At 41.9% G+C, this 24,587-nt stretch overlaps 1 protein-coding gene across 2 annotated transcripts in view; it reads left to right on the top strand.

The window, feature by feature from the left end:
* Positions 1-8,122, top strand: part of NPR3 (natriuretic peptide receptor 3) — a 94,688-nt gene extending 86,566 nt beyond the window's left edge. For both annotated transcript variants that reach the window (XM_066602474.1, XM_066602475.1), the window contains exon 8: positions 1,752-8,122. In XM_066602474.1, coding sequence (XP_066458571.1) covers positions 1,752-1,863 — 112 coding nt within the window. In that variant the 3' untranslated portion in view covers positions 1,864-8,122. The remainder of the gene's footprint in view (positions 1-1,751) is intronic.
* The last annotated feature ends 16,465 nt before the right edge of the window (positions 8,123-24,587 follow it).

Raw genomic sequence — 24,587 nt, 5'->3', positions numbered from 1 at the left:
TGTGCTGTTTAGCTCACAGAGCATTGTGTACACTGGATACAACTGTATCTATTTCACAGCTGAGAGCAGGACTAGTTATGTACGGAGAATAGAAACAAGATATTCTTATTCACTAATGGCAAACCCATGCAGTATATTGAACATGGTGAGGAATTCAATCAAAAAGTCTATTAGAAGGTTGAAGAGTGTGTCATTCATACGATGCTTTATTTATAGAAAACCTCTTTCATTGCTCTATATGGAGAGCAATGCCACATCGCACAACATGCTCAATAACAGAGCATATCCACTTCATTAGGGTCCTTTTACATTGAACGCGAGAGGTGTACACGTTCCATAAAAAGTTTGTCGAAGTCCGTACACTGCTTGCAATGACAGCTGAATGGGCACAGCTCGCTGATGAGTGCGTCTGCCCATCCGTTTTAGCAATCAGTGGTGAGCCCTGGCATCCAGACCCCCACCAGTCAAAATGTATAACATGTAGCTATGATATGTCAGACGTTTTTAAAAAGTTAGGCTGCACTTTAAAGAAAATGTATAATCTAACAGGCAGGAAGAGAAGAGATTGTAGATGATAAAAGTGCCAAATTCAAGAATGTGATACATTGAACCCTAAAAGTTGATACATCCGAATGATGCCTTACTTCATAGAACTTTCTACATATAGATTCATTTTGCTCCCAGTGAGGTTTCTATACAGCACTAAGCTGGTTTCAATTTATTTTTTCTCCCCAGACTACCCCTTTAAATCCTGTATTGATTGTATCTGAGAATGGCCACAAAATTCCTCAGCAATGCCCATATTATATTTGCACAAGCCCTGCCCCATTGATGACTGTTTTAAAGGACAATTCTGCTGTGATTGATTTGTATGTCTTTGATTCAGCATGTCTGTGAAACTAAATGAAGCATTAAAGGGGTTGTCCCGCGCCGAAACGGGTTTTTTTTTTCCAACCCCCCCCCATTCGGCGCGAGACAACCCCGATGCAGGGACTTAAAAAAAAAACCGCACAGCGCTTACCTGAATCCCCGCGCTCCGGTGACTTCTTACTTACCGGTTGAAGATGGCCGCCGGGATCTTCTCCCTCGGTGGACCGCAGGGCTTCTGTGCGGTCCATTGCCGATTCCAGCCTCCTGATTGGCTGGAATCGGTACATGACGGGGCGGAGCTACACGGAGCCGGCATCCTGCACGAGCGGCCCCATTGAGAAAAGAAGAAGACCCGGACTGCGCAAGCGCGGCTAATTTGGCCATTAGACGCCGAAAATTAGACGGCCTCCATGGAAACGAGGACGCTAGCAACGGAGCAGGTAAGTGAAAAACTTCTTATAACTTCTGTATGGCTCATAATTAATGCACAATGTACATTACAAAGTGCATTAATATGGCCATACAGAAGTGTATAGACCCACTTGCTGCCGCGGGACAACCCCTTTAAGTATAAACCAGGTGATTGGCTCAGGGAAAATGGCTCAATAACACGCTACAAAAAGGCAGCCAATTTAGCAAGCATGGAAGAGATACTATGTAGTTATAAGAATCAACCAAGGGAAATGTTATAGAAATCAGGGTCTCCATGCACTGACTTTCTAGCAAGCATTCACTAATTCTCAATGTGAGCAAGCAGAACGGCAGTGTAAAGAATAAGGGAGAGACTATGCAACAGTAGTCTGATAAAACGGTGCAATAAATATAATCTTTTTTTCCTCTTAATTCATTTACAGCCAAATATTTTTTTTCTTGATTTGCAGGAAGAAATACCGAATAACCATCGAAAGACGAAACCACCACGATGACTGTAACATTGGCAAACACAGACAACTGCGGGAGGATTCCATACGATCTAACTTCTCGGCAGCTTAGAGAAACTCTTTTGTATGAAGATGCAACCAAAGATATCATCGCAGAAGAGAAGGAGCTCTTATAGAAGAAGAGGAGGAGAGTCCTGTTACTTTTGATTACTTTTTTTTTTTCCAAAAACTCAGGAATGATTTAGATTTAGAAATCATACAATGCCACATGGCCTGCCATCTCGTGGAAGAGGACAATTTCAGCATTTACACATTCGTAAAAATATCTGCCGCATCAAGTTAAATAATAGATTTTTTTTTTTTTGGGAAGCAGAAGACATTTTATTAAGCTTTTTTTTTTTCTAATTTTCATTTGCAGATTTTGTGGGGTTTTTTTTGTTGTTTTTTTTAACTGTTATCAAAACCAACAAAAAAGGTGAATAATTGGAAACCGATATTGAAAAAAAAATGTTTATTAAAAATCCAAATTTTCTTTAAATTTTTTTTTACCTGTAAACACCAGATGTTCTGCTGGTCAACAGGCTGATGCTTGAAGTTTTTTAAAAACGTCTTTCCCTAGGAACATTACAAAGTTTATATTGACTCTCGTGAGCCAAATACACACAGAGGGAAGCATTGATGCTTTAAATTTGGGCCATCTTGTTAAATTTTTCTGGTTTGCTCAATGCCTACACAGATATTTGGTATGACATAGAGATGTAACTGAAAGGTCAACCTTGTGTGAGCACAGGCCATGATTGTAATCCTGTGGATGTTTAAATGCTTTACCGTAGAGTATATTCAGGATAACTTAGCTGGACGGCTAATTCAGGTTTTATATTGTATAGATTTTATTTAATGATGAACACGATCCTTGCAAGTGATAACTACGGCATTTACTAGGTCTTTAAACAAAGAAAAGTTGGGATTTAATTATATATTGATGGTATAAATTCATATAGCATTTGATTTCCTTTTTCATATACTTCACAAGCTACGCATGACTAACTATATGAGACAATTGCACAGGTAACAGTCAGGTTCAGGGGGAAATTTGGAGCAAAAAAAATTAATATAATAGAAAAACGACTCATTGTTATTGTTCACTGATATATGTTAGATGGGGAATAGTATGAAGCAAGCTCTGCTCCACACACAGAGGATGCCAACTGTCAAATACAGCTGACCTACAGCTGCAGTGGGTGGCACAAAAAAGTTAGTTTAAAAGAAGTTTAATAAAGTTTGTTTAAAAAAAATAAAAGTTTAAAAAATCCCTCTTTTCCCAGTGTATGCACAGTTAACACAGTAAAGAGATGAATGCAATTAGTATCACTACATTTGTAAAACTCTGATGGATTAAAATATTGCTTTATTAATTCTGTACAGCAAATGCTGTGAAAAAATACACTATGCTAGAATTGCACTTTTTTTTGTCACACTGCCCGCTCCCCCTCCCCAAAAAAGTTGAATAAGAAGAGATTAAATAGTCATATGTGCCCCAAAATGATAGACGACAGCTCGCCTTCATGGAGCCCCATGGGCAGAACAATAAAAAAGTTATGGAGGTTATTTGCTTTTTAGAACAACAAACTACATTTGGTATCACTACAATCGTACAGATAGAATAAAGTTAAAGCCAATTAACCACACCGTCAATACTGTAAAACCAAAACCGCCTCAAAAAAGGAGCAATTACAGTTTATTTTCATTTCACTCTGCTTAGAAATTCTTAGGTTTTAAAAAATATAATGTGGTACCATTAGAAAAAAAAAACCAAAAAACCAACTCATCCCTCAAAAGAAAAAAAAATGCTAAGTTGTCAGAAAAAGTTCTTTTGTAAAAAAAAGTAGAAAGGAAGAAATCGAATAAAAAGAAAAAAGAAAAATTTCTGGTCAGGAAAGGGTTAAAATCTAACTCCTATCAAAATTTAAAAGCTCAAAAATGTTAGTTTTTTTTTTTGTTTTTTTTTAGAATTTTAAGAAATCTTGTAGGAATGGAATTAAATTCACAGAAATGTAGCCATAAATATTTTTTTAAAAGTTGCGAGAATAGAACCGTTGTTGTAGTATTTTGCCATTTTCTTGCAATTCATTTTAAATATTTTTTCAATATCAATTTTGAGAAACATTTAAAAATGTATTTTGTGAATTGTCCCTCTGACATTGGATTGACTTTGGGGGATGGCAGGATGGTCATGTGAAAATATCACCAAACTGGCGTCATTGTCAGGGTCAGCGAGCTTATTTTGTATGTGAAATAGAAAGTTTTCTGGGCCCTTTTGAAAAAGACGGGGCCTAAAGTTACCCAACTGTAGAACCTTTGATTTTATATTGAAAATGTAAATATTTTAGCATATTTTCTTGTACAGTAAGTTTTTAGATTTTTTTTTTTTTAAAGTATACAAACATTCCATTTTAACCTTATTAATGTTTAACAATCATTTTAGATATTATTTCACATTTTTGTTGTAGAGGAGAGGGAAGAGTGCTGAAATCACACAAAGTAGAATTTTTCGATCAGTGTTCACTGTAAATAAATGTTATTTAGTAGTCATATATTTTGTCTAAAAGACATTCAGGAATGTTTTTTTTTAATAGGTCTAATTATATTGAAATTTCTTGTACATGACTTTGGAAAGAAATCCGCATTGTGATATTTAGGGGCATTGCTATGAAGACAACAACACTCATATACGCTCTAGCTTAAATATACATTAAGATCTCGTTCAGGCGAGTATTTTTTTTCTCGCACAAATAGAGGCGCAAAAAGAACATCTATGAGAACCAATGGTTTCCTATTGAAGCGTTCACATGACGCGCAAAATACTCGCACCTGCAAGAGATAGGACATGCGTGGCTACAATGCATGCATCTAAGGTGCGTGCTGCGAGAAAAGAAAGGACCTGTGTTTTGTGCAGGAGTTCCCATTGATTCCTATGGGAGTTGGATTAACACGCAGTACGCACCACAAATCGTGTGAACGAGCAAATTATGCACCAATGTAGATCACGCCTTTAGCTTAGTTTGTGTGAGTTTTCGATGTGCGAGTGACAATCTTTTTGAGCGGTTATTTGTGCGCAAAAAAAAAAAAAAATGCTCATCTGAACGAGTCCTATTGGAGCAAAAAATGTTCATATGGTTGTACTGGTGTTGAAGGATCCCTACTTCCAGGGCCAAGCAATATATATATAGGGCATATAATAACATTAAAGGGACAATAACAGTAAATTCAAAGTTCAGCAGATAAACTAACAAAACAAAAAGTTTTATAAAATATAAAACATAAAATTCTCTAATAAATACTAAAGGTGCCATTTTTCTGTACTTCATCTTAAAATCTGGAATTTTAAGGCAATTTAGCACATATTGGATGCAATGCCCTGATTTGGAAAGTTCCGATAAATGACCAAGGGCAACATTTCTGAAAAATCCATCACGTGTTCCTGAATATAATAATCTAGTATCGTTAGTCTATTATAATTTACTTTGTAATGCTTTATATATTTCACATTTTCTATAATCTTTTTCTGTGACATTTTCTTGTGCACAATCACAGGCATAGAATATTTATGTATCATAATTATAGATGAGCGAGTATACTTGCTAAAGGCAATTGTTCGAGCGAGCATTGCCTTTAGCGAGTATCTCCCCCACTCGAGAATGCAGGTTCGGGTGCCGGCGCGGGGGAGCGGTGAGTAGCGGCTGTCATCAGGAGGGAGCGGGGGGGAAGAGAGGGAGAGATCTACGTTCCGCCCCGCTCTCCCCCGCAGCTCCGTACCCGCTGCCGGCACCCGAACCTTCTGTCTCGAGTGGGGGAGATACTCGCTAAAGGCAATGCTCGCTCGAGCAATTGCCTTTAGCGAGTATACTCGCTCATCTCTAATCATAATACTAGTCAAAATGAATTTTCCCCGGTTGTACAAAAAGTAGTAATATTAGTTTACTTAAATGTTAATTTTTTTTAATGCCGCAACATTACATTCTGAATTACATATTTTTCTTCTTGCTCACCGTTCTTCAGGGGAAGGGGGATAGAATTTGAAATCTATAACTTTACCATAAAGCAAATGGCTGAAGGTGCTGCAATATAATTTTGTCTTTTTTGAACCACTATGTTTTTGCAAGTTTGAAAGAGAATTTTATCTATAGAATATAAATAAATTTATCATTTTATAAGAAAAATCAGATACTTTCCCCAAAATGTTTGGTTTTCTGTTATACATATTTAATATCTGTAATGCTCCGCAGCAGAATTACCTTTTTTTAAATTTAATGATGTACTGAACAATAAGCTGGTATTTTTGGTTAATATTGGATTGACTGCCATACACTTTAGAAGCTAAACTTTTTTTTTTGTCTTTTGTGTATTTTGTGCTAGTAAATGGCAATATAAAAATACAATTTTTTTATTTTAAACTTCCAAAGTGAAATCGGACACTGTGGTCACACGTTGGGCGATGCTTGCACCTTGACAGATTATGGCGATTTCATTGTGTTTAGTCTACAGATTAGGATTTTATTAACAGCTTTACTATAAAACATGATTAGCCAACTGAAGGAATCCAAAAACTTGCATTGTAAAAAGAAAAAATGTCAGAGCTATTCACTAGTAAATCTAATAATAAACCACTACTCGCATAGATCAGGATTAGTCGCCCCTAGGCCTCAGTGAGGACCTACTGTAGCTCTGTATGTCTGAGATGTCCTACAGAGGCTAACAAAATTCCTTATGAATCTGACAATAATATATATATTATGAAGAATATTGACTTGCTATTGTACTATACAGAGGCACCATACCTGTATATCAGCACATGAAGTGCATACATCTCTCAAGTATGGACCCATTGTCCTTATGTGAGCATCTGTACACACTACTTTTCTGTGTATGAGGCTTGCTAAAGTTTTAATTTGTTCAGGAAGTTGAGGTAGGAGTTATATGGTACCATCCTTTTCCCAGTTCCAATCTGCCAGTTCCTGGGGCCACATGGTGGTGGCACTCCGGACTCTACCTGATGTACAGTGTGCACTGGTAGTTGTATAGTGCATGCTGTCTCCTGATTGACCAGCACTGGCCAATCAGAGCAGCGTGTAATATTTTAGACTACCGATGCACCACCAGTGCTCACTGTGCATAGGGCAGACTGAGGGCCCTTTTACACATGGCAATCTTCGTTCAGATTCTTGTTGGATCACAGGAACCTGATCAATGATCGTTCAGTGGAAACGCCAGCAGCGACTCGATGACGAACAATGATTTGTTCATGCAGTTTCTGCAGGCATAACAATCAAACGATGATTGACCCATATAAACAGGCGATTGTTCATCTATGAATAACTGTTGACAGTGAATGGAGGTGGCCGGCTGGAATGATCTCCAGCCCGCTCTGCCTCTATTCACTGAGCGATACTCGCTCATGTGCTTCTGGGACAAATGTCAGGTGCTGAGGTGCCCGATAGTCATCCCTTGTAAAAGGACCCTAAGAATCGCCACAGTCATCTTGGATGTATGAAGAGCGGCCCCAGGAACAGGTAGATTAGTTGCTGAACAGGGTAGAGGACAACACCAGGTAATTATATAACTCCCTCTAGTTCCTGGACAAATTTTGTCTTGAAACTGAAGGGTGGCTTTAAGGAGTAAAAATATGAGAAAGTAAAAAATACTGATCGCTTTTGGTCTAGCTCTTGAAAATCAAAACTCGTTTGAATACATACTGATAATTGACCCACAACTTGAAGGAAATCTGTCACCAGATGGACCTCTTTAAAGGAAAACATCATTAATGGAACTTTTGAACTGATGGGTAAAATGCCCCCCAAAGGTGCTCTTATTAAATTACCGTTCCTGCAGTAAGCCATCTTGACCAGGACTAAGAAGCTTCACATGACTCCAGATAGGAAAGTATTTCCCCAGGGGGCTACCAGGGACTTTTGAGTGTAGTTTATTTTTGCCCATCAATCAAAATGCATCCGAGCAACACAATCATATACACTATTGTGATGAATAGCAATGATATTTTTAAAAATTTCTGTAGTTTTTGAATTCTTCGTTGGAGTCCTCACAGTCTTCAATATGCTATTGTACTGATGTAAGCAGCTCTGTCTGCAAATAATGTGATTTTATTTATTGTCTTGTTTTTTTGTAGAGCACACATCTTCTTGACGTGAATGTTTTCTTTATGTAATATAATAATTCTGTCAAAGTGATGAGTTGGTCAGTTGTGCTTTGTGTGATATCTGTTCACTATTGTGTACATCTTTTGTAAGCATTTTTTTTCATATCCAAATGCAATGATACATTCCAATTACAATAAATGAGTTAGATGTCATCTATGTAACTTGGTTTTTATGAATTGAATTGATGATCATGTGACTTCAAACCATGAAATATTGACACAAATCTAGTGCAAAGAAAGGGTTCCACAGCGATTAAACATAATTGTCCCAATAGCCTCTAGAAGAAAAAAAAACAGATTGGTTACTATGGATAGTAACCTTCTCTTTTACCCGACAGCAAGGCAATACGGTAATTTGCCCAAACTAGTCTTCATACGATAGCCAACTTTAGCTAGTCACTTGGAAACCAACACAGATATGTTTAAACCTTCTATGAAAAGTACTGATTCAGCTTGTGGAGATCTGGCTGGTAGGAAGCCATCAGAGCAACAGTTCCTGGGAAAAAGTATGCAAATTAGGTGTCCTCAAGATGGAAGACTATGAGTAAAATAAGCATTAAAAGAAAAACCTAAGGCATGTTCTTCCTATGCAGGGTCAGCAAAACAGAATGCTATGAGATCATAATGTAGTGAGTTGTATCACGCTCTCATGTAGCAGATTTTGATGCAACTTACCTGACAAGAATCATGTTCTGGTCTGAAATGCAGTTTCATTTTGCCTTATTGATTGTAAATCAATAATCCTTTCCATACTTGCCAGTCTGGATTTGATGGGAAGCACCACTTGCAAAAGTCATTTTCCACAGCTGGTTTTATTATAAGTGACAGTTTTATAGGTGGAGGTCGAGTTATCATTAGGGTCGGCTATCTGTAGACAGCACTGATTCAGAGTTGTTAGTATGAAGTAGGGTTCTGGTTGGTTGTATGAGATGTATTTATGGCAGAACCAGAATACTACTTCATACTGATGAGGAACAACCTGTTCCAAGACTTGATAATCGATTTAAGCAGATATCCGCTACAACAGTGATGCACAATCTTTTTTTTGTCTGAGAGCCAGATTGTCATATTGAACCACTTCCAATGAACCGTGTATGGACGTGGCTCTGCCACTGAAGGATATGGTAAGTGCCTACATTTTAACAACTCTAATAAACCACAATTGAGAGATTAACCCCTTAAGGACCAGGCCGTTTTGTACCTTAAGGGCCAGACACTTTTTAGGGATTTTACCCATGTGGTGGTTTTACTGCCCTATTTTTTTCCCTTTAGCTATCAAAATTATTTTTGCTGCGTTTTTTCCCCCATGACATATAGGGCTATTTTTTAAATATCTTTTTCATTGACTTCTTTTTTCCGTGTTTTAGTTTTATTGGGGGTAAAAAGGTAAAAATAATAATTTTTTTAAATATTTCTAGTTATTTATTTATTTTTTTAATTTGTATATTTATGTTAAGGTAAAGTATGGGAACAGGTTCTTTATTTTTTTTCAGACGGTTTGATATAAAATATGTATGGTTTTGGATTACAGGTCGCATATAACGACGGTTGCCTTTGGGTTATTTTCTTTCTTATGTATATATTGTTTCATTCTGTAATTTTTATCTACTGGTGTATATAATTATGTTTTTTACTATCTATGACCCCCATGACGTCTGGTAAGACCTCTGGGCAACATTCACATGTTGTTTGGGTTTTTTTTTATTTGACATTTTCCCACTGTAGCTGGGGCATCCAGAGGAGCCCCAGTTACAGGGGATCACAACCCCTGTAGTGACATTAGTCACTGGCAGAGCTGGTCAGGGTCTAGTATGACCCTGCAGCTCTGCTATAGCAGTGAATCCCAGTCGTCCCCGGGCTCTCGCAGTGAAAGTTATGCTTCCACTTTCACTTTTCAGTACACAGCGCTCATTGAGCTCTATGTACTTGGGGAAGGAAAAGACAGAAAGGCTTAAAAACCCCTCTTGCCTTCTCCTCTGGGTTATCAGCTGTTACCAACAGCTGACAACCCGTCCTGCCTCTCTGATTAATTGCAGAGCCAGGAGGCTTAAATCCCCGCTGCAATTTTACATATTGCTGGGCTTTAAGCCCAGGACCAGGCACCGTATATTTACGGTGCCTGGTCCTAAACGGGTTAATGCATATAAATGGCCACCCCTAACTCATATACTCCTTTCTGGAGTCAAGGGATTCCATTCTCCAGTTGATATTTGCACCATTAGTACTTGTCTATTCCTGCTCTAGAGCTGTGTACCACTGATCTCTGACAGATAAACTATGAGCATTTCTGTATCCAGATGATTGCAGACCGCATGTGGCTCCTAGACCACAAGTCCCGCACCCCTGCATTACATAGACAATTTCTTTTCCTTCTGTAGGAGACCTATTTTGTATAGAACAATGTAATGGATCTCACTACCGATGATTTTTATGTGCTTTATGGCATAATTAACTATAAAAACTTCTAAAGACCAGACAATCCCAGCATCCTGAGCCACTGGTCGGGGAATACCGCCATGCGGGTATAGTCAAAATCTTATATAAGGTTATACTGGCAAACAAAACAGGCCACACCTCTGTTATTTGGTCTGAATGATATTGGAAGATGGCATTGATGTTATGTAAGCCAACTTCAGGCTTACCACTGGGGTCAGGGGGAGAATGGGACCAGCTACAACTGCCCTGCTGGGTTTGCTAACATCATCTAAAGGTGACTGGGCCTTCAAGAAGTCATACCAGTGATTTGTTGTCTCGAAGGTCAGACGGGGCAGCAGTAAAAAGAAGAGAAAGTACCACATCTTTATGCTTTAACAATCCGTTACTGAAGACACATTCAAGGAACACTATTAACAGGTGTCTCTTACAGGTAGAAATGGTATATGGCAATGGTGCCCAGTCTGTTTTGGCTCTCACAGGCTCTAGTAATCACACTCGCTAGCCATTACCCATCCAGCAGAACTTGGGGTCTTCTTCACTGGCAATGGCTCGGCACTCAACAAGAATACTACCATACCAGCTATGTTTGCACACACTAAGGCACTCAACGATGTCCTACTCAGCAACGCCTTGTACTTTCCAGTAGCACACTTGGGGAAGCACCAACTAAGTTCCTTTGAGTTTCACACTAATACACTGTGCAACCGAGTCACATATCTAACCACCATCAACACAATCTGCTTTTTGCAGGAACCCACTGCCTAAAGGTAGCTTTACAACATGGGATGACTGCCTTTTCTGTGCTTTCACACAGGAGCGATAGACGTTAATAGAATGGAGGCGGAGCGGTCGGAGATCTCTATCCAGCCGCCTACCTCTATTCACTGCAAACAGGCAGTCGTTCATAGATAAATGACTGCCTGTTTACATTGGCCAATATCCACTTGGCTTTAACGTGAGCTAAAAGCCAAGTGACAGCAACAGATGAGCAATTTCTCACTCATTGCCTTGTTGGTGGCCGTGTATACACAGGACTACCTTTAGGCTCCCATTAGCATACACGATCACCCTGCCATACTCTGTATGCCATTACAGCTTGTCATTTCTATAAAAGTGACAGTGTCAACAACTTCAAATAACTTTTGAGAAATTTTCAATCAACTTCACACAATACTCATAGTTTGGGTGATACATACAGGCTAAACACTGCTAGGGAGTCATTATGCCTGTGTAGGCCGTAAGTCCCTGTTTACATCTTGGGCACAACTCACAGCACGCAAAAAACTCAGTCTGTGTGGTATGCGAGAAACTGCACATTATATGTCCTATTATTGTGTGAGACCCACATGAAAAAAGAACCAGCTTCAGTTTTTAGTCTCACACTATCGGTGCAAGAGGAAAAAAACACATGTAAATTAACCCATTAGATATAATGGGTTAATACAACGTGCAAGTTCTGTGCTTCTGACAAACATACAGAACTCATGTGATTTTATAAGCTATGTAAATACGGCCTTACACTTATACCGTAACCTGTGCTCAAGGAGAGTAATGGAGCTCAAAGAAACTCACGCCTACTCTACATTATTTGTCACATATTTTGCTGTATGACCCATTGGAAAAGAAATGGGTTCAGTTGAAAATAACCAGCAGTTGACTGAGGCTGGTTATTTAAGAGGAAAAAGGAGTGGCAGTAACTTATTTGGTCTGGCTGTTCATTGTAGGTCCAAGAAGAATGATACATTTCTCCAGGGTATAGAGATATAAAAGGGTATAGAGGTAGCAGTCATACCTGGGATGACTTGCGAAGGCTCATCTATAAAAAAAAAGCAAATTCAAAAAGTATAAACTGGTAACCAGTAGCTAATCTCTACCACATCTAATCCCAAGAAAATATTTCTTCTTAGAGAAAATGTTAGATATCGTAGATATAAATACTAAAAAAAAAAGGAAAAAACACTAAACATCTAATCATTGATGGATTTAGACAAGTTTGCCATCATCAGTTAAAGGCGATGTCACAAGAAGGAATTAAAGGGGTTATCCCGCGATGGCATGTGGGGTTAAGCACTTCTGTATGGCCATATTAATGCACTTTGTAATATACATCGTGCATTAAATATTGGCCATACAGAAGTTATACACTTACCCCCTCCGGTGTTGTCATCCCCGTCTCCATGGCGCCGACCGAAGCCTTCTTCTCCCTCGATTAGACGCACTTGCGCTGAAGGGGCCGCTCCGGCGTGCTCGCACCAATCAGGTCTTCTGCGCATGCGCAGAACACCTCTGCAGCGCGAGCACGCCGGAGCTGGACAGAAGAGGGCAGACAGCGCAAGCGCGTCTAATCGAGGGAGAAGAAGGCTTCGGTCGGCGCCATGGAGAAGGGGACGCCAGCACCGGAGGGGGTAAGTGTATAACTTCTGTATGGCCAATATTTAATGCACGATGTATATTACAAAGTGCATTAATATGGCCATACAGAAGTGTATAACCCCACTTGCTATCGCGGGACAACCCCTTTAAATATGATGTTTGCCAGAATTATTTATAGTTTACATAAAGCAACTACAAACAGAGAGGGCCAGAAGGGTCTCCTCATCTCACAAGTGAGAAGGGTCTGGTGAATGTAAATACTCCGAAAATGACAGCTACAAAGCATAGTAACTCAAAAGCTACACTGTGTCCGGTGAACCTTCATATAAATATATAGGGGCCGGCCACATATATACATATATGTATATATATATATATATATATTTCCCACGGTATATGAACCCCCATTTCATTGTAAAAGTTTTAGCTGATTGCCAATCTGTTTACTGTGAAGGGTGTTGTCTAACATTAACTACAAGCCATCTTTCTATAAGGTGAGTTAGTCGCTCAGTAAGAGCTGCTCCCATTCTGGCAGACCTTGTGCCATCCATTCATATTAATGGCCATCCTGTAATGCTACAAGTCCCCTACACAGGCTGCTGAGGGAAAATGTGTAGCTGGCAGTGGCTTTCCCTGGCAGAATCAGCAAATTGTTGGGTTTCCAAGAGCTAGACCCAGGGTGGTCAGCTGGCCCTTGCATTCTCAAGCATGTTGCGCCGGTTACCACAACTTCTGTAACAGTGATCTGTGCGTAACCTCACAGTGTTCTTAGACGCTTTGTTGGGCCTTTCCCTCCAAAGCTCAACTGTTTGTGCTGCAGAGCTACTCTTTTTGCTAATTCACTTAGGTTATGTTCACATCTGCTTTAGGAGCTTCAATTCAGAGGTTCTGTCGCAGATCCAGGACAAAATTCTGGAACAAAAAGTCCTGCATGAACAACTTTTTTATTCGGTTAAATTCCAGACAGCTGAATGGAGACCAAACAGACACCATTATAGTTAATGAGGTCCTTTTGGCACCATTCGATTCTGTCATAAGATGGATCCGCTCGGCCAGGGGATTCCCCTTTCCTTCTCCCATAATGGAACAGGAAAAAGTAACCCCCGAACGCAGATGTGAACATAGCCTAATAGGAAGTTATCGTTAGAGAACTCACCACTCAATAAATTACAGAGAGAGACAGTAATTTATTGAATCAGTGCTGATGCTGCTGTGATCACAGTACTTTATTAGTTAGTGAGTTTCTTCATTAAATACACAGATAACTTGTAATTTACTATTTAATTTACACACAGTAAATTCTTCTCCAGAAGACCACCCCTCAGCTAGACCAGAATTCTTGTAACAGAATTTTAGTTCCACTCTATATAATGCATACAAATTCTTTGACAATATAAAGCACTTTTCAATGCAATTTGGTGCGGTTGTCTTGGAGAGGTTTCAATGTATTTAGACAGCTTTTTTTTTTTGCTATATACAAGGCTATCCAAAGTGAAGGAGCAGATTTGGGTCTTTAATTACAAACAAACTACAACAGACAGGTACACAATCCGTATATCACTGAAAAGAGGAAGGTTCAAAGTTTTGTATGACATACCAGTAAGTTCCATGTAGTTTGTTTGTAATTAAATTCCCAAATTTGCTCCTTCTTTTTGAATAAACCTGTATTTATCCATCTTTATTACTTTTTGTCAGCAAGGAGAAATTAAAGGGCTGCAGTAATTCAAGTCCCATCCCACTCTACCCCACCCTAAAATAAATGATATATGTAACTTATGGCCTTGGTCAGACAAACGTATTTTTTTGCGCGCCCATTTGTGTGAAAAAACGATGTGCTGCTTGCATATGCAGAAAACGCGTGAATGGGCAAAGCTTCATATGCGCAGTGCATGAAACTTTGCCCATTCACTGGAGCAGCTGCGCTTTGAGTAGCGCAGCTGCTCCAGGAAGAGAGAGAAGAAGCCCCATAGGGCTTTGGGATTTTCCCAGAGCAGGGACAGTGAGTGGAGCCATGGGGGGTTTCCCCGTAGCACAGAGAGATGGAGCAGGGCTATGGGGAAACACTCCATAGCTCCGCTCACTGTCCCTACTCTGGGGAAACCCCCCATAGCAGCGCTGTCTACCTCTGCTATGAGGAAAAGCCTTAGGGATATCTACATAGTGCAGAGAGTGGGTGGGGCTTGATAGAGGGGGTGGGGCTAAAAGGATCTCACCTAGCTCGCCCTAGCCACACCTCCTCCCCTTTCTATGGGGATTCTCTGTGATACCACCTGCTGTTCTCTAAATACATGCAAATGAAGCTAGTTAGCTTCTAATAGGCTGATTAGCCCATTTGTAGCTAATGCAAAATAATCGCTCAAAACTATCAGTTTCTTACAAATTTTGAGCCATAATCTGTGTATGTAAATGCATCTCAATAAACAGAGCATTCACAATGTAGAGTAAAGCACTATTTTTTACTTCTAGACTAGAAACCTAAGTTTCCACACTGAAATTTAAGAGGTTTATAAGTGGATCACTGGAATAATGCTTACCTCCTTAGTGACATAGCCTATTTTGGGCATAAGGCCTACAGGACTTCACCAGACCAGCACCCATCCTCTGGAACGCTCTACCCCAAGGCATCCGGACAATTCAGGATGCACGAATATTCAGACGCGCCTTAAAAATGCACCTCTTCAGGGAGGTATACCAAATCTCCTGATCTAGTCCCCCTGCCCTCCCCATGGCTCCCCACATCGCCCACCCTGCTTATTGCATACAACCTCTACCCCTGTACCTCCTTACCGCCTCCACTCCGTTTGCTTCCTAATAACTGATTTCCATATGTACTTCACAAACTCCTTTTCAGTATGCTTTGCTCCATTGGCCTAATGGACACTGCTCTCTCCTGGTTCTCCTCCTACCTATCTGACCGCTTTCTCAGCGTCTCCTTTGCTGGCTCTACCTCCCCTCCTCTTCCCCTTGCAGTTGGCGTCCCCCAGGGCTCGGTCCTCGGCCCTATCCTTTTCTCTATCTACACAGCCCCTATTGGACAAACCATCAAGAGATTTGGCCTCCAATACCACCTGTATGCTGACGACACCCAGCTATACACCTCTGCCCGTGACATCTCTGCACCTTTCCTCCAAAACATCACCGACTGTCTGTCCACTGTCTCTAACACTATGTCCTCTCTCTATCTAAAACTAAACCTCTCTAAAATTGACTTACTGGTATTTCCACCCTCCACTAACCGACCTCATCCTGACATCTCTATCTCAGTGTGTGGCGCCACCATAACTCCTAGACAACATGCCCGCTGCCTTGGGTTCATATTCGACTCTGATCTCTCCTTTACCCCCTACATCCAATCTCTCGCCCGAACATGTCAGCTGCACCTCAAGAAGATTGCAAGAATCTACTCTTTTCTCACTGTGGACACGTTAAAAACACTTACTGTTGCCCTCATCCACTCCTGGCTCGATTATTGCAACTTGTTGCTGATCGACCTCCCCTGCACCAGACTCTACCCTCTCCAATCCATCCTGAATGCGGCAGCCAGGCTCATCTTCCTGTCCAGCCGCTACTCGGACGCCTCTGCCCTGTGCCAGTCACTGCACTGGCTGCCCATTAAATACAGAATTCAATTTAAACTCGCTACCTTCATTCACAAATCCCTCCACAGCGCAGCGCCCCCCTATATTGCCTCCCTCATCTCAATCCATCAACCAGCCCGGGCTCTCCGCTCTGCTAATGAAACCAGACTGAGTGCCCCTTTAATTCGAACTTCTCATTCCCACCTCCAAGACTTCTCCAGCGCAGCAGCGGTCTTCTGGAACGCACTACCATAGGCTACCCGAGCAATCCAGGACTCGCAGAACTTCAGACGTGCTCTAAAAACGCACCTCTTCAGGGAGGCATACCGCATTCCCTAAACAAACCCCTCTGTACGCCACCTGATAACATGCTCCCTGACCTACTGACTGCAATCCCTGCTAGCCATCATAAACCGCTCCTGCAGTCATACCGATTCTGCCGTCACACGGCCAAATGTCTGACCATTGTCTATGTGTATAGCATCCCTCACTCTCCACCTGGCCATACCGTGCACATCTCCAGCCCCTTTACCTTCTGTATCACCCCATTACTTGTAGTATGTAAGCTTGTTGGAGCAGGACCCTCACCCCAATTGTTTCCATGAACTGATTACTATGTAACCGTGGTTCTGTAATTTTTGTATTTTTTGTCTTTCTGTATTCCCCCTGTCTATGTAAGTGCTGCGGAATATGTTGGCGCTATACAAATAAAGTTTATTATTATTATTAATTCCCATACTGCCTGTGTTCCCCCATGCCTTATCTCTCCCCTCCATCCTTGTACCTCCTGCATCACTCCCACCCCATTTTTTCAAACTGATTGTATACTACATGTAATTGTTGCATTGTCTGTGTTCTCCCACGCTTGAATACGCCGCGGAATAAGTTGGCACTGTAAGTTGGTTCTGTAATTTTTGTATTTTTTGTCTTTCTGTATTCCCCCTGTCTATGTAAGTGCTGCGGAATATGTTGGCGCTATACAAATAAAGATTATTATTATTTATTATTATAAGGACATGATGATCTTTTGGGGACTTTTATCTCCACTTTTCAAATGCCATAACTTTTCTATTTTTCTGTCAACCTGGCCAAATTAGGGCTTGTTTTTTTTGCGCGGCGAACTGTAGTTTTTATTGCTACCAACTTTTAGTTACATACAATGGATTTCATAACTTTTATGGTTCAAAAGGATTTTATTGGTCTGCCGCGCTTACATAATGTGTACAATATTATGCAGAGATATCAATAGACAAACTATATAAACAATCTACACTTCTATTCTTTTCTTGTCTTGTCTTGTTGTCTTCTTTCCTGTAATATAATCTCTTGCTATAAGGCAGTTTATTTTCTTAACTAAACATTTTTGAACAACTCCAAAATATCTGGTTCTTATACTATATTTAGATATATTTCCCTAAATTAATTATAACATACAACTGGAATTGGTATTTGGAGTAAAATAGAATATAGAAAAAATAAAGAGGAGGGATGAGGTGGGACGGGGGGAAAGGAGGGGGGTAAATAGGGAGTGTTGTGTGGGGTGAAATCCGGTCTACGTCCCATGAAGATTGGGTTGTATCTACTGTTTTGGGGGTTAATGATCCGTTGGTTGTGGTATAACTACGGTCGTGTTCGTGATTGGGGGGGCACCGGTTTCCAACCAAGTAGTTAGGTCTGAAGAGTGTCGGAACTGATCCCAGCTCATCCAGGTAACAATATGCTTCTCATACCTTAGTTCATCTTTTGCACATAACTCTTCCATATGTTTTATCTGAACCATGGCCTCCAGCCACATTATTCTAGTGGGGGGTGACGTAGATTTCCAAACTCTGGGTATTATTTGTCTCATGGTCAGAACAAAGAATCTGAGTAAGGATTTTTTAGCTTGTGTCACTGGTCCGGGGAGCATAGATAGTAATGCAATCTCTGGTGTAAATAGAACGTGGTTTCTACTGACCGCTGTGTAAAGGGCATTGACCTCCTGCCAAAGGGGTTGAATGCGAGAGCACGACCACCATAGGTGGATAAATGACCCTTTTCCTGTTGTGCATCTCCAGCAGGTATCCGGATACTGGGGGAATATCCTGGCTAGTTTCACTGGGGTCTGGTACCATCTTATTAGAATTTTATAATTTAACTCCTGTATTCTGTTAGAGATAGTGATTTTGTGTGATAGGATGTATGCCTTTTCCCAGGACTCCTCTGGGGGGATGCCAGTCAGGTCTTGTTCCCAATTCCTTATTATATCTCTCCCACTGTTTTGGGTGTCTCTTTCGATCAGCATCCGATACAGTGCCGATATTGTTGATTGTTCTGAAGTGGGTGAGATGCGTATTTTCTCGAAAGAGGTAATGGGACGGCTTAGTTGTTGGATGGTTCCTAGTGACCTGATGTAATGTCTAAGCTGTAGATACTGGAACCATGCTCCGGGCTGGGGTCTCCCATCTCCCTGTATATCGTTCAACGGCCTGAGTCCCTCTTCCGAGACCACGTCCTGGACTCTTATCATGGCATTTGGTGAGTTTTGTATCAGAGGTATGCCTCTGAAAAAGTCAGGGCACTCGGGGTTGCCTGTCAGGGGGGTCAAGGGACCGGGTTTGTTGATTAGGCCTTTTGTGGTCGCGTATTCTAACCAGGCTGTGATCATGTTTTCTGTAAAGGGTGATAGTCCCTGACCTCTGTGATGCCCTTTGCCCGGTAGCCATACGAGACCCAGCCCCTTAAAGGGGGTCGAGTTTTGTTCCGCTCTTGCCCATAATTTTTGCGTTCCGTCGCGCTGTAATTCTAGGATGTGTTTAGTTAGAGAAGCCTTGTGGTACAAGGCTAGGTTTGGGATGCCCATTCCCCCTAAGTCTTTGGGTGCTGCTAGAGCCCTCCAATTTCGTCTTGGTCTGTTGTTTCCCCAAATAAATTTCGTCATGGATCTCCTAATCTTTAGAAGGAATGTCCTGGGTAGCTTTATGGGTACCATCTGAAACATGTACAAAAATCTAGGGAGGGCGTTCATTTTGACGGTGTTAATCTTTCCAAACCAGGAGAGATGGACCGTTTTCCATCTATCAAAGTCCGTCTCTAATTTGGTTAGAAGAGTTTTGTAGTTTTTCTGGAAGAGCTGGTCTAGGTCTGGTGTTATCGTGACCCCTAGGTACTTAATCTCGTTCTGTCTCCAGGCAAAAGGAAGGGATGGTTTTAAGGTGGCGACTTCTAAGTCTGTTAGTGTGATATTTAAGATTACTGATTTACTCAGGTTTACTTTAAAGTTAGAGAGCCGTCCAAACCTTTTAAATTCCTCTAATATGTTGGGAAGACCTATCCTGGGGTTTGTGATGTACAGTAAAAGGTCGTCCGCATATAGAGCTGTTTTATGTTCGGTGTCATCCAGCTTAATCCCGCATATATTCGGGTTTGCTCGGAGGGCATTTGTCAGGGTCTCCATAACCAATATGTATAGGAAGGGAGACAGGGGACACCCTTGACGCGTTCCATTGCGGATCTGGATTGGGTCCGACAGCTGGCCGTTGACTCGGAATGCGAGCCGTGGGGTCTCTGTATAAAGCCATTATTCTGCTCCTGAGTTTGGGACCGCAGCCGACCCTCCCCAGGACTGCCTCCAGGAACCCCCAGCCTACCCTGTCAAATGCTTTCTCCGCATCTACCGATAGGAGACAGAGGGGGTCCCTGGATTTAACTGCTCGTGATATAAGAGCCAGCGTTCTTATCGTGTTGTCCCCTGCCTCCCTACCCGGGACAAAGCCAGCCTGGTCTTTGTGAACTAATGATGGTATGTGTGTTTGTAGACGGGTGGCCAGGATCTTTGCATAGATTTTTGTGTCAATGTTTAAGAGGGAGATCGGCCTGTAGCTACCACAGGCTGATGGATCTTTGCCCGGTTTTGGGATGACTGTAATCACCGCTTGTAGGCCTTGGGTTGTAAAAGGGCATGTGTGCGAGATGGAGTTGAAGGTGTGGAGTAGTAGGGGGGCTAAGTGTTCCTCCAGGAGCTTAAAAAATCGGGGCGTGTACCCGTCTGGCCCGGGGCTCTTTCCTAATTTAAGCGTTTTGATTGCCTCTTTTACCTCCTGAAGTGTAAAGTCCTCTTCTAGTAAGGTCTGATCAGAGTCCGATATCCGGGCTGAGACGTGTTCGTCTAAATATGCGTCTCTTTCCTGCATTATATTCGTCGCCTTTCTCCCGTATCTGTCTGGTAGGTTGTATAGGTCGCGGTAATATTGGTGAAAGCTATTTAGTATTTTTGTGTTGGTGTGGACTAATCCTTCCTTTTGTGTTTGAATGGCGAAAACATATGTCTGTGGGGTCCTGGGGTTTAGTGCTTTGGCTAGTCCTTTGCCGCTCTTATTTCCGTGCTCGTAAAACCAACCCCTCGTCTTGTCTCTCTGGCATAACGAGTTCTGATCTAATATGTGTAGGATCTTATCCCGTACCGCCGAAATTTCCGCGGCTCTACTGGTGGAGGATAGGGTTTTGTTTGCCTGTTCAAGTTGTTCTAGTTGGGTAATTAGACTCTTTAGTGTTCCCGCTCTCTCTCTCTTTAAGCGCGCTCCATGCGAGATAAATATTCCTCGAATTACGCACTTAAGGGCTTCCCACTTCGTGGGTGCTGGGGTTGGGTCTAAGGAGTGATCTTGGTTAAACTTTTTAATGGTCTCTTGGATTTCGTGTAAGCATATGGCGTCATTCAATAAATTATCATTTAGACGCCAACTAGTGCCTGTATTGTTATTCTGGAACCCCCTTAGGGACCCCCAGACCGGAGCATGGTCGGACCATATAAGGGAGCCTATTGAGCTTGAGGGATCTCGATCTAAAAGTTTGTGTGATATGAATAAGTAATCTAATCGATAATAGCAGTTGTGTGGTGGGGAATAAAAGCTATAGTCCTTTGTTCCCGGGTGTAACGTCCGCCAGAGGTCAATCAGACGGAGGTTTGGTAATTCCTTGCGGAATCTACGGAGTGCTGTGTATGCAATAGTTGACTTACCCCCAGAGGAGTCGATTTTGGGTTCCAGGCTGAGGTTGAGGTCGCCTCCCATTATGATGCTGGAGCCGTCTGCAAAGGTCCTCAGGGCCCCCAGTATCCGGATCCCGTATCGCACCTGTGACTGGTTCGGGAAGTACACATTAGCTATGGTAATAATTTCATTGCCTACCTGGATTTTTAGGAAAATGTAGCGGCCTTCGTTGTCCTTTGACATGGAAATAAATTTATGTGCAAAGTTTTTGTGTATAGTTATCGAGGTGCCTCCTGCTTTTTTGTCCGGATGGGGGCTGTGATACCAAGTGGTGTAGTTGCGGTTCTTACAATTGGGTATCTTGTTCGTCTGAAAATGTGTTTCCTGCAAGAGTGCGATCATAATTCTGTGTCTATGCAGATGATCTAGGATCTGCCCTCTTTTGGCAGGTTTGTTCAGTCCCCTTACATTGTAAGTGCTGAACGTGATGTTAGTCATCATGTTGAGTTTTTGGGCAATTGTCTTTTTGACCGGATTTCAGGGAGTGGAGGGTGGGGGGAGGGAAGATAGAGGGGTAAAGTAGAGTAAAAGAAAAAAGGTTTGTAAGGAGAGACCTTTGTGTGGCGTGGAGTTGCCACACTAGCGTGGTGAGAGTATAAACTCGCTGTGCGTCGCATTGTCATGCGACTATTCACCCTGGTGGAGAGTGGTGAGGTGTCCGGGGAAACAGGGCCGGGTCACGCCGCACCCCTCCCCCCCAGCGTGGGTATTCCTGTGTTGAGGTCCCTAACGGGATCCTTGCGTTGGTGGGTTCCGGAATCAGTACACTTTCTCTGTGGTCGGGATGAGTTACGGTAACTTATAACATAACTATAAACATTAAATGACGACAGATGTTAGTGCTATAGATTTTTGCTTGTGGCCAGGCAGCGGTGTGAGGGCCTTAAGATGTCCTTTCCATAATGTTCCTATTGAGACACTGGTGTTCGAGTCTCTATGTGTCGTGTTCCAGGCGTCTGCGATCGACTCGTCGTTGTTTGGGGGGAACTGATTGCCACTGTTCCTGGGCTGTATAGGCGGTTGGTAGCGGGGGTGTTGGCCAGTCCGGTAGTTTGATCTGAGGAAGTTGGAATGTTCCTAAGAAGTTAGGTAGGTCTCCTAACATGCGAAAGGTGGCCGTTTTCCCTTCTTTCTTGGCGATTAGTGCAAATGGGAAGCCCCATCTATATGTAATGTCCTTTTCTTTTAATGCTGTCAGCAGTGGTCTCAGCGCTCCTCTAAGGCGCAGATCTTGTAGCAGGATTAGCGGTCGGCCGTTATGGGTGAGGTCTCCCTTTTCTCTGGCTTTCCGCATTATGTCATCTTTATCTATGAAAAAGTGGATCCTGCAGATTATGTCGCGTGGGCGGTTAGGGTCTGATGCTCTGGGGCTTAAAGCTCTATGGATCCTGTCTATCAGTATCGGTTTTTCTCGAGAGCGTCCTAGTAATCGTAGGAAAAACGCTTGGGCCCACTCTTCCAGTTGGTGTCCCTCTATCTCTTCTGTTACGCCTCTTATACGCACATTGTTTCTCCTGTTCCTATTTTCAAGATCGTCTAAGTGCGATATAATGTTGGAGATTTGATCTGACTGATACTGTATGACCTGTCTGTGAGATTCCAATATTTCCGCCATTCCCTCCTGTGTCTCCTCAACTTGTAGGACTCTGTGACCTAGTTGATGTATATCGGAATGGATTCGTTCTAAGGCCTGTTTGTTGGACGTTTCAAATCTTGTAAAAAGCGCGTTCAGCTCGTCCGTTGTTGGGATAGACATTATGCGCGCTTTCCATGTGCTGTTATCTGCTGCGGGTATTGCCCTTTCTGGGGAGCTGTGTGCAGGGCTGCTGTGTGCACTTTTGTCTGAGGGGATGCTCCAGCTGTGGGGGTCACCACTATCCTCAGGGCTGTGGGGCTGCATTGCTGTGGTGCTATATGGTGCAGGGCTGGGGTCTGCATGGCAGGATTTCATAACTTTTAATTATATTCATTTTTTTGGAGGTTAGAAGAAATAACATCAATTCTGCAAATGTTTTATTAGTTTTTTTCAGCATTACTCATGCAGCATAAATGACATGATACATTTTTTCTATGGGTCGGTATGATTATGACAATAGCGAAATTATATATTTTTTTAGTTTTTTCACTTTTGCACAATAAAATTTTTTTTTCTTTTGGGAAATATTTTTTTACATTCTTTGCTGCATTCAAAGTCGCATAACCTTTTTATTTTTCCATCGACGGATCTCTATGAGGTCTTGTTTATTTGCATAACAAGTTTTAGTTTTTAATTGTACAATTTTAGGGTACTTATATTTTTAAAATCACTTTAAGGGTGCATTCAGACAACTGTATATCGGCCGGATATTCACGCCAGCCAATATATGGCGTCTCTCTCTGCAGGGGGAGGAGGCTGGAAGAGACGGGAGCAGTGCTCTGAGCTTCCGCCCCTCTCTGCCTCCTCCCCACCCACTCTCCGCTCCTCTGCACTATTTGCAATGAGAGGAGGCGGGACGGGGACAGGGCTAAGTTCTGAGAATTATCTCCGCCCCCATCCCGCCTCTCCTCATTGAAAATAGTGCAGGGGGGTGGAGAGGAGGCAAAGAAGGGGCGGGAGCTCAGAGCACTGCTTCCTACTCTTCCAGCCTCCTCCCCCTGCAGAGAGAGACGCTATATATTGGCCGTCGTGAATACGCGGCCGATATACAGTCGTCTAAATGCACCCTAATTGTGTTTTTTTGGGAGGTGAAATGAGCAAAAAAAGCATTTTAACTCTTTTTTTTAGTTTTTTTGTTACAGTGTTTGCTGTGAAGGATAAAAAAATGTGTGCAAAAAGCTTTTTTCATTACTATTTTTCTTCCTTTTTTTAACAATATCTATTTTTTTACATGTTTTTCTGTCCCTGTATGGGATTTGAATCTGTGGACCTATGATTGCAATAATACATTGCTGTACTTCTGCACTGCAATGTATAATCGCTATTATTAGGAATCATAGGCTATGGCAGACTTGGACACAATTGTCTGGTGTCGGGTTGCCATGCATCGACCCAGGGTTACCATGCATCCGCACTTACATTGCGTTGGGATGACGACATCATAGAAGGAATGCCCTTCTCCTGTGAACACTTTACATGCCAAGCCGCAATCAACATTGTTCATGGTATGTAAAAGGTTAACAACAGAGATTGGTGTTCTCGCAGTTTCTGAGCCCATGCCATCAATAG

This window comes from Eleutherodactylus coqui, chromosome 5 (genome assembly GCF_035609145.1).
Source record: "Eleutherodactylus coqui strain aEleCoq1 chromosome 5, aEleCoq1.hap1, whole genome shotgun sequence".
In the NCBI taxonomy this organism is placed as follows: domain Eukaryota; kingdom Metazoa; phylum Chordata; class Amphibia; order Anura; family Eleutherodactylidae; genus Eleutherodactylus; species Eleutherodactylus coqui.
Note: the sequence above shows the minus strand (reverse complement) of the source record. Positions and strands in the feature narration are given on the sequence as shown.